This window comes from Dendropsophus ebraccatus, chromosome 12 (genome assembly GCF_027789765.1).
Source record: "Dendropsophus ebraccatus isolate aDenEbr1 chromosome 12, aDenEbr1.pat, whole genome shotgun sequence".
Taxonomy (NCBI): Eukaryota; Metazoa; Chordata; class Amphibia; order Anura; family Hylidae; genus Dendropsophus; species Dendropsophus ebraccatus.
This window is the reverse complement of record NC_091465.1, coordinates 25,246,607-25,257,727: the sequence shown is the minus strand read 5'-3', so window position 1 is coordinate 25,257,727 and position 11,121 is coordinate 25,246,607. Positions and strand designations below refer to the sequence as shown.

At 44.3% G+C, this 11,121-nt stretch overlaps 1 protein-coding gene across 1 annotated transcript; it reads right to left on the bottom strand.

Moving 5' to 3' along the window:
- Positions 1-761: 761 nt before the first annotated feature.
- Positions 762-10,496, bottom strand: ANKRD65 (ankyrin repeat domain 65). The gene is made up of 4 exons (XM_069948432.1): positions 10,367-10,496; positions 4,762-4,960; positions 2,257-2,806; positions 762-1,210 (listed from the first exon to the last, which is right to left on the bottom strand). The coding sequence occupies exons 2-4, from the start codon at positions 4,956-4,958 to the stop codon at positions 962-964; spliced, it is 996 nt and encodes a 331-aa protein (XP_069804533.1). The 5' UTR covers positions 4,959-4,960; positions 10,367-10,496; the 3' UTR covers positions 762-961.
- Between the last annotated feature and the right edge of the window lie 625 nt (positions 10,497-11,121).

The window sequence follows — 11,121 nt, the reverse complement described above, 5'->3', positions numbered from 1 at the left end:
GGCCTTACTCCCCTCTTATAGCGACATTACTTTTCTTTAAATGGAAGGGTTCTGATGCATGAGGCATAAATCTGACAACAGGCACTTCAGATGATGCAATAATTAAAGCGTAACTGTCATTTCAGGGTCATTTTTTTTAAAACAATAAATATCAACAGTACAAGCGATTTTAAGAAACTTTGTAATAGGTTTTATGTACTAAAAGAGTTTCCTTCTGGACTGAAAAAGCAATCTCCCAGCCTCCCCCCTCACATTAGATGAAGCAGGATTTCTGTCTCCATTATGTGGCTATGGAGAGGGGAGGGGCTGTTAGGAGTGACTGAGCACGGAGCAGTCCTGCACAGCACAACACCCTGCAATCTTCTCTCAGTAAGTTCATAGATAAGCACTGACCTTTCTGACCCCAGAATCCTGTGGTTTAGGTGCCCAGAGAGTCTACAAACAGCTGACCTTCATGTCACCTCTTCCTGCTCCCTCATCTCCTTCAGCCCCTCCCCCCTCCATAAGGATAGAATGGAGAGAGCAGAACCCGTCTTCACTGGCTTCTCTAATGAAGACGTGTTTGCCTGATAATGCACAGATAAGAAGTCAGGGGGGGAGGCTGGGAGATTGCTTCTTGAGGACAGAAGGAGGCTTTTTTGGCTGATAAAACCTATTACAGAGTTTCTTAAAATTGCTTATACTACTGATTTCTGCAATAAAAAAAAATGATGACAGTTAGGCTTTAAATAAAAATGCAGAAAATACAGGACATCCGATATAAGAAGTATAACTATTTACTATTCAACTCTATCCTATTGAGCAGCAGAGCCCAGGGTTGGGGAAATTTAAAGGGGTTATCCAGCGCTACAAAAACATGGCCACTTTTCCCCCTCTCTTGTCTCCAGATTGGGTGGGGTTTCAAACACAGTTCCATTGAAATCATTTGTGCTACAAAATATAGTCATTTTCAGGGTCAGGATTAAAGTATATTCTGAACTGTGGGTAGTGCCCCCTGCAGATATGTAGATACTTGACTGTGTCCCATCATGGCTGCTCTCTGCATTGGTGTGAGGCCCAGGCTGTCCTTAATATTCAGTGAGGCCCCGTTCTGGACGAGCGTCCGTACTACATCTAGATGTCCCGCTGCCGCAGCTTTGTGTAGGGCCGTGCGTCCATGATTATCTGCAATGTTCAGCTGAGCTTTATTATCCAAAAGTGACTGAACAATCTACCCGAAAAGAGGAAGGAGACAAAGAGAATAATCAGATACAGTCTTTAAAGTGATAGTTACTCTTAAAGAACTTAAAGGGGTTAAAACTTATGGGTAGCCTAAGGGCCTATTATGCCAACAGATTATCTGACAGATTTTTTGAGCCAAAGCCAGGAATGGATTATAAATAGAGAACAAGTAATATAGGGAAGACTGAGATTTCTCCCCTTTTCAAATCCACTCCTGGCTTTGGCTTAAAAAAATCTGTCAGATAATCTGTTGGTGTAATAAGGCCCTAAGACTCTTCCATGTATAAGTCACCTAGACTTCAAGCATTTGTGTTTGTCTTCCAGATCAAAGACTTGGGTTTACTACTTGTCTCGCATTTCTTGAGTACAATAAATAAGAACATCAGATTCCTTTCACACGTCCCGTAAAATTGTCCATCATCGCCGATCCACGACCACAGACAATTTTAGAACCCATTCAAATCAATTCATTCACATGATCCATGCCGCGACCCCCACCACGATCCGTGCTATAAAAAAATAGGACATGTTCTAGTGCGGAGGAAGATTTCGGCACAGATCACCAAATAGAAGTGCATCCCCCCCCCTGCCGCCACACAGCAGCAGACATGACAGGAGCGCATAAACTGACAACTACTCATCTACTTCCCCCGTGCCGGCCGGTTAGTGGCGTTGTCCCTTGTTGCCTTCTTCTCCCGGCGCCAGCACGGACCAGCGTAGCCCATGTTACTTCTGGTGAAGTGTATAAGCCGGCCGGTATGGGGGAAGTAGTCAAGTAGTTGTCAATTTATTTGCTCCTGTCGTCACTGCTGCTAGGCGGCGGGGGGCTGCACTTCTATTGCGGGATCCGTGCCACGATCCTCCTCCGCACTAGGACATGACCTATTTTTTTACAGCACAGATTGCGTGAATGAGGCCTAAGTAAACAAAGATGTTTTAGTTACTAAAAGTGTGTACCGGGTCTGGGGGTATACGTAGAGGAAGGGGGGGGGGGGGTGTCACTTGTTTGTGTGTTTGTCATGCCCTAATACATACCTCTAAATTTCCATTACTAGCTGAAATTGCCAATGCTGTCCTGCCCAGCAGGTCTTGAACGTTCACATCGACTCCTTTTTCCAGGAGGTAGTTCAGAGCCTCCAATTTTCCAGTCTCAGCTGCAACATGCAAAGGGGTCAAATTCCCCAAAGCCTCCAGATCGAGGGAGACATTGTGTTCACATAACAGATCCATGATATGGACTTGATTGCTCACGGTTGCCCAGTGCAATGGACTCCACTTGTTGTTGTCCCCAATACACGGGTCTATATTTTTCTTCAGCAATAACTGTACAATGAGTGTATGGCCATTGGCTGCAGCTAGGTGTAAACCTGTTAGACCTCCTATTGTAGGGGCTGTAGGGCTGGAGCTACGGTTTAACAGCATATCGGTTAAGTGTGTATGGCCGCTCCATGCAGCATGGTGGAGAGGAGTGCAGCCCGAAGCGTCCTCTGCATTCACTGAAGCTCCTCTCTGGATCAAGAGCTTTGCTGTAGCTAAGTGACCATTGGATGCTGCACAGTGAAGAGGGGTCCAGCCAAGATCATCCCTGAAGAAGACAATAGATATGTTTTATCAGCCTATGATAATCTGAAAACAATTCAATACAAGGATTTTTATGAGAAATCCATAAGTCGCTTGGGAGGAGGGGATGTCATAGGAAAATCTAAAGTGCCCCCCTCAATGATTGTGTTGGTTTATACCAGCGATGGGGAACCTTTGGCGCTCCAGCTGTTGTAAAACTACATTTCCCATCATGCCTGGACAGCCGAAGGTTTACTGGTAATGTGGTATGTTTTGTAGGAAAAAAATACTGTTATGCCTGTGGAAAGGAGGAGTTCTGCATAGCACCACCCATGTCAATCTACTGCTTTCAGTCTTCTATTCATCCAGCTTCCTGATATTAGGTTGATTTTTTTCCCATATAGTGTCCATATACTATGGCTTGTAAGGACTATTAATGCATCCAGTATTCTTGCAGTCTATTTGTGTACAGCTTGAAAAAGGGCCACATCTGCCATGAGGAGAGATGAGCATCTCGCCTCAGATGACAGATTGCAGAGTTCCTGAGGGATGGCAAGAGAAAGGCCTGAATACATCTGTGAATGTAGGGACAGAACTCAGGCTAGGCTCACACTAAGTAATAATGACACCCGTCCTTCATAATTACAGCCGTCATTGCGCAAATAACGTCCATTATTTTTTAAATAACACGTTATTTGCACAATGAATAGTATGAACCTAGCCTCAATGTGATGTAAAAGCTGCTTACAAGAGCAGTCAGTGAAGGTGTGAGCATGGCCTAATGCGGACAATGGAAATAATAATGCTAGAACCCGCCACCCATCAAGTTACCTTCCCATGGATGTGTAAGGCAAATGATTTTTAATAGGGCGGGGGGGAATTTTAGCTTAAAGGGGTAGTCCACCAAAAAATTTTTTCTTTCAAATCAACTGGTGCCATGAAGTGCCAGAGATTTGTAATTCACTTCTATTAAAAAATCTTAAGTCTTCCAGTACTTATCAGCTGCTGTGTGTCCAGCAGGAAGTGGTGTTTTCTTTCCTGTCTGACAAAGTGCTCTCTGTTGCCTCCTTTGTCCATGTCAGGAACTGTCCAGAGCAGTAGCAAATCCCCATAGAAAACCTCTCCTGCTCTCCAGACTAGAAATAATACAACTTCCTGTTGGGCATACAGCAGCTGATAAGTACTGGAAGGCTTGAGATTTTTTAATAGAAGTAAATTACAAATCTCTGGCACTTCATGGCAGCAGTTGATTTAAAAGAAAAAAAATTTGGGTGAACTACCCCTTTAATTCTTTTTCCATACTTCTGCTTTATTGGTGGAACCGATGAATGGGAAAACAATGCATATGTGAACAAAGCCTAAGATAACCAATCATTAGAAGATTGGTGGGGGTTTGAGTCCCCTCACTCTTACTGATCACATGATATAAGTGACCAATTGCTCTTTTTTATACACTTGGCACAGCTTTGTATGTACTCTCAGTAGCTGCCTAAGATTGCTGCTTATTTCCATGCAGTGAACTGCAGAACCAGACGTAAATATTATTATTATTATTATTATTATTATTATTATATAAAGCAGGCTAACATTGGCAAATCAACAACGTTATAAACTCCTATAGATCTCTTATGACTGGAAACGAATCTCTTTTAAGGATTAACAATAATTGCTTTGTCAAGTCCCGGCACAGCCAGCGTAAGTAATGGCTTGAATGTCAGAAATGTCCCCGTATGTCTCCAACATTCCTCTCATTGAAATCACATCCATTGTCCTGGCATCTCCTTTCGGTTGCCCGGTCGCCTATTTAATGTGTCAATAATGGCCAGCGTGTGCATAGGATTAACACTTAAGGACGGAGAAGAATCGACTTCTTGAATGGACATTGGAACCCAACAAATCCTTGTGTTCTCAAGATTTATATCTGCAAAAGAGACCGAGCCATTGAGGTGTGAGGGGGCATAAGTGGCTATATACACCTACCTGTCCTCAATCTTTTCTCCTTGTTGTAGGAGTTGTTTAACAAAACGAGTGTTCCCATTCCAGGAAGCCAGATGGAGGGCTTTCCACTCATGGGTGGAATGGTCCAACCTCTCTGGCTGACCACGTTCCTCGCTCAGTTGTAGGCATCGTCTCGCCAGCTCAGCCTCGGGTGTCAGTCTGCCCACTTTCTGCTGCATATCTAACAACAGGAGATCAATACTACTAGGTTACTCATTTATTATAAACAGAATTTTAAAAGTTGTTTTTTAGGACAATAACTGCATCACCTGCCGAACGGACCCCAGGACAGATCTTGTATTAAAAGCAGCTATCCGAAGGTACAAGCGGTTTGGCGGAGGCACATTGTGGGTACAGAGTCGCTTTAAAGGGGTTATCGAACGTTAGAGAAACATGGCCACTTTCGTCCAGAGACAGCACCACTCTTGTCTCCAGTTTGCTACTCAGTTCCATTGAAGTGGATGGAGCTTACTTGCAAAATACACCTGAACTGGAGACAAGAGTCGTGTTGTCTCTGGAAGAGTCATGTTTTTGTAACACTGGATAACTCCTTTAAGCAATAAGCAGTACTGGTAATAAGTGCAAAATGCATACCTTGTACACAACAAAGAAGATTTATGTATATAATAACATACAATTACTGGTAAATTACTCGTAAATGAAGCACGTAGTAGGTGAGCGTGTAGTGGGACATGCATGTAGAGCAGGGGTAAGGAACCTTGGCTCTCCAGCTGTTGCAAAACTATAACTCCCATCATGCCTGGACAGCCAAAGCTTTAGCAGTCGAGGCATGATGAGAGTTGTAGTTTTGAAACAGCTGGAGAGCCAAGGTTCCCTACCCCTGATGTAGAGGAATGAGTATGCTTTGAAGGACAGAACATACCACCATAAACTTCAATTGCAATTACATTTTGCATTTCTTTCTGGCGTCATCAAACCTCTGATTATTGGTATCATAGCCATTATTACTTGTTCAACCTTCAGAGAGTTACAATATCCAATTGTAGTAGCCTAGCTGGTTTCCAAATATAATCTCTAGTAACCTAATGACAAGATAGGCCATAAAGCATTGATAGTTGGGGGTTAGACTGCAAGAACCCTGAACAATTCTGAGAATGGACTGGGGTTAGTCCCATGTGCTCAGGGACAGCAGACAATGCACGTGCTGTCACTCCTCATTGAAGTTTATTGCATGCTTGTCCCTTCTTGTCAGAATGTTGAATTGCAGCATAGTTGATTCTTTCTTCTCACAGGGGATACGGCATTGCATAGCCATGGCAGTAGCTTATTTTTCCTTGCTGTTGAAACACATGTATGCTTGGCTGAGCTGAGTTTGCATGTATATGGGGGAGTCAGGGAGATTAAAGGTCCTATTACACAGTAAGGCCGGGTTCACACACAGTATGACACCGGCCGTTCTGTGACCCTGCCATGTCACAGAACGGCGAATTCCGCATCCCAATTACCCATAGCAGACAATGTAAAGTGCACCCAGAGCCGCTCTTTACATTGTCTGAACTGTCTGTGTTGTGCGTCCGCTGTCCAATGAATAGCAACCGCACAAAACTGACATGTCAGTTTTGTCTGCGGCCTCTTGGAATCCTGGCTGGAGTGTATACAGAGTGTATACACTCCGGCCGGGATTCCATTGACGTCAGTGCAATGTACACTCACCGGCAACTTTATTAGGTACACCATGCTAGTAACGGGTGGTCTTCTGCTGCTGCTGTAGCCCATCTGCCTCAAAGTTCGACATACTGTGCGTTCAGAGATGCTCTTCTGCCTACCTTGGTTGTAACGGTTGGCTATTTGAGTCACTGTTGCCTTTCTATCAGCTCGAACCAGTCTGCCCATTCTCCTCTGACCTCTGGCATCAACAAGGCATTTCCGCCCACAGAACTGCTGCTCACTGGATGTTTTTTCTTTTTCGGACCATTCTCTGTAAACCATGCCACGTTCAAAGGCACTCAGATCACCTTTCTTCCCCATACTGATGCTCGGTTTGAACTGCAGGAGATTGTCTTGACCATGTCTACATGCCTAAATGCACTGAGTTGCCGCCATGTGATTGGCTGATTAGAAATTAACGTGGTAACGTGCAGTTGGACAGGTGTACCTAATAAAGTGGCCGGTGAGTGTATATTTTCAATTAATCACAGCCCATGTTGCAATTCGCAACAACGGCCATGATTAAAGGGGTTATCCAGCACTACAAAAACATGGCGACTTTTCCCCCTCTCTTATCTCCAGTTCAGGTGTGGTTTGCAATTAAACTTCAATGGAACTGAGTTTGAACCCCCCCCCCTCCTCCCCCAGTGCATCCCTATGATGTGTATGTCATCCATGTACACAGATTCGCAGACAACACCAGATGGCCGCCGGTTGGAGTCTAGGGCAACCAATACACATATAGAGACAGGGAACAGTTATCCATATGCCAACCATATTTTTCACTGACCCACTGACTTCCATGGGCACCCTGGGCCAAATAAGTGCAGGTCATCAATTTTTACGGAACAGATTGCAACCCCCAACAGGGAGCAGTGAAAACCCCAGATTTGGGCATGGGGACATAGAAATCAGTGAGTCTTTTACTTTTGCAATTGCAAATCCACAACTGTATGTGAAATACGTGTGTGTGAGGGAGACCATGGACAGCAGCTTCTATGGCATATTGGATTCAACATTTGGCATTGGGTATAGTCAGGTGTCCCCATACACATTGGATTAGGGATGGGAACCTTCGGTCTTATAGCTGTTGCAAAACTACAATTTACATCATGCCTGGACAGCCAAAGCTTTAGCTTTGGCTGTCGAGGCATAATGGGAATTGTAGTTTTGCAACAGCTGGAGGGCCGAAGGTTTTCCATCTTCGCAATAGATCATCAGCCTATTAGACCTAAATTAGTAGGCTCAGCTGTGTGTTATACATAGTGGCCTTATATGAGTATTCACATGTACATGTTGGGAGGGATTGCATGTATTGTCTCATGTGGACGTGCATAGCGGCTCGGGGGACACCTTTGTGGGTTATCACATCCATCATATGTGTAAAGTATGGATTGCTTGTCCAGGGATTTACTCTATAACCTTGTTCGCCTTTGGTGTATATTATAAATAATTGCCACTTCTCAGCTCTACACTATGGAGATTATCATGTAAAACAATCAGACGTACTAAATACCAATGATGTGTTTAATAGGTGTATAATAATAAAAGCCGTAAGCAATGTAGGGGTGAAATCAATACATAGTACACGGCAATGAATAGTAGATGTGTGCTGTATAATAACCTGCAATTACTGGTAAATTACAAGTACAAGAAACAAGTGGGGGGAGGGGGTCACATACCGTAGTAGGTGAGAGTGTTGGGACCCTTGCTGGAAGGCATTTTCCCCCCAAGTTGTGATGACGTCACAACTCGGGGGGAAAAGGCCTGTCCTGACTGATGGACTGCCACTCAGCTACTGGAGCAGCGTCCAGCCCAGTCACTGACTGGCTGAGCGGACAGATCCACAGCTGGGTTGTGACGTGTCAGCGTCGGAGATCCCAGAGCCTGGCGGAGTCCTGAGGCCAATCTTGACGCTCACCACGGGCACAAGTTCACACTATGTAATAATAACAGTTGTCATTGTGCAAATATGGATGTTATCTGTGCAATGACCCCAATTATTAAGATGGCTGTCATTTTTACATAGTATGAACCTAGCCATATAGTGATCTTCCAAATCTCCCTCAATGGCAACGTCATAAGAGAGAATCAGTGTCAGATCAGTGGCATCAGATAATTTCTCTCCTCCTGCTGAGAACATGGGGCTGCTCACAGGAGCCAAGCTTGTATGTGTATATGGGAGGAATAGCTGTCAATAGCTTTATCTACTGCCAGACTCTTAGGGTGCCTTTACACAGAGAGATTTATCTGACAGATTTTTGAAGCCAAAGCCAGGAATGGATTTGAAGGAGTTAGCCGACAGCAGAAAGCAGATAACAGAGGATTACAGACACAGAGCTGGGTGACAGCTGTAATCAGAGCTCAGAGAGGTCAGTGGTGACTGTCAGAGGAGATAAAGGGCGATGTATTTGTAGATTAACTCTTTTTTGTCCTGTTTTGGTCTTTTATTTAGCTCTCTCCATAGGAGAACAATGAAGACAGGGGGGAGAGCTTCGAACTGCTTTTTCATTATAAAAATGCATTTTAGGGCTAATAAACCTAATTACAAAGCGTCTTAAAATCGCCTGTACTATTGATTTCTGCAAAAAAAAAATTCACGACAGTGACACTTTAAGGCCCTATTACACGAAACGATTATCAGCTGTATTCGGCCAATGTCGGCCATGACGGACAATAATCGTCTTGTGTAATAGAACACAACGATCAGCCGACATGAAGGATGTTGGCTGATCGTTGCAGTCGTTTGTCTTTCAACATGGTGAAAGACAAACGACTAATATATCAACAATCTGCTGCCGTCGCTCCGTGGAATAGGAATGGCGGCAGCAGACCGCTGCTATCTGCTATGGGCTGACAGCGCTGCCAGCGCTCGTTTGCTCCCCTCTGTCGCTCCTAGAGCTACATCTGTCTTTTCCAGGAAACTGTAATCAATGGCCGAGCCATCAGGTTTGCGTTCGGCCAAATTTGCTGTAAGTTCTCTTGCTGTCGACCAATCCCACCTAAATTGGTGGGTTGAGGCTGTATTCCCACATTGCAGTTTATAGCATTACTGCATTTTTATTTTTTGGGGGTGTAAACTCAAGGAAGGAAACTCAACGTGTGTGAACCCAGCCTAGCAGCGCTTTGACTAGTGTGTTTGTACTAGTAATCTAGTATGCTATTTAGAGGCCATATCTCAGTTTCAGCCATGTTATTATAATGTTTGAGCACTCACATGTTCCTATTGTGCCGGTCACATTCTGAGAGGTGAATAAACAAGAATATTGCTGAGGTTCGCCTGTATTATTTAATATTTAGATCTATGGTGTATATTTGGTCAACTGCTCAGATCTTGGGGTCCAAGCTTCCAGGACAGGTTACAATGTGTCCCTCTGTATGGAGAATTCATGCAGCACTATTGTCTCCCCTAGAAGGGTGCACTGTGCTTCTGTATGAAATCATAGGCACATATATATAGTCCATAGCCGTCTATGCTCAGCATGTAACAGATGAAAACAACACAGACATGCAATATAAGGCTATGTTCACACGCTGTATGAGACCGGCCAGGTCACGGAACGGCCGATCTCATTAAAGATCATCCCGGACAGTACTGCAGTACTGGCCGGATGATCTCTAGCGCCGCAGAGTTCTGATGCCGGCGCATCCTTGCGCGCCCGCATCAGAACTCCCCACTGCACGCTATAGAGCTTGCGGCCGGAGCCGCTCGCTTCATAGTGTGCAATGACAGGGTTTTCTGCGGCCGCTATTCAATGAATAGAGGCCACAGAAAACTGTCATGTGAACATGGCCTTACATGGTATTTTCCAATTAGAAATTCATAAATAATAACATAAAATATATAACATGGATGAAAAAACGTGAAAAAAAAAATACAAAAAAAATAATATGCAAATAAATATTATCTGAGATTTACCTGGGGAGTATCTGTGGTTGGTCAGCGCAGTGTCGATCCAGTTTTACTACTGGGTTGCACTCTCATAGGATCATCGCCCCCTGTGTCCACTACTACCCGCAGCCTCTGACTGTGCCGCACAGACTGTACACAGCAGGTTGACTTGACGTGAAATTGAGAAGATTAAACAAAGCAGACCTTGTGCAATTACACTTGTCGGATACCTTGGCAAGTAAAAACTTGTTCCCCTGTAGAGCTTCCCTCTGTTAAAGGGTAATCTGCTAATGATTGGAGTGAACTTTACAAAGTACTAAGAGAGGGGGAGGGAGGGGGCGGAAGGGGGACGAGCACAATGGCTGTAAAAGACACATGAGGACAATGCTAGACACCAGGAGAGATCACCAGGCTGAGCTTGTGGATAGTGCTGCATTTTCTAATCATTGTCATGTGTTATAATGCTGCGTATCTGCATAGAAATGTAACTTTCTGACAATTAAAAAAAAAGTTTTTTAGATTGGGGCTACACAGCGCCCTTCCAGGACGTACAACTCCTGCACTCACACCAGTGAAAGGGGTCTCCCACCTCACTGCATTATAGGTGTATGGAGCTCGTCTCAAGATGGAAGACAGAAAAGGAAAAGTTTCAGAGGTTGGTTGGGGCTTAAACAGTTAGGAAGCATTCACACATTGCGTAATTATGGCCAGTGCACGGATGATGATGTGCTACGGACTGGAATCCGGGACTCCTGGCATCAAGCTCTGAAACTGTTTAAAGG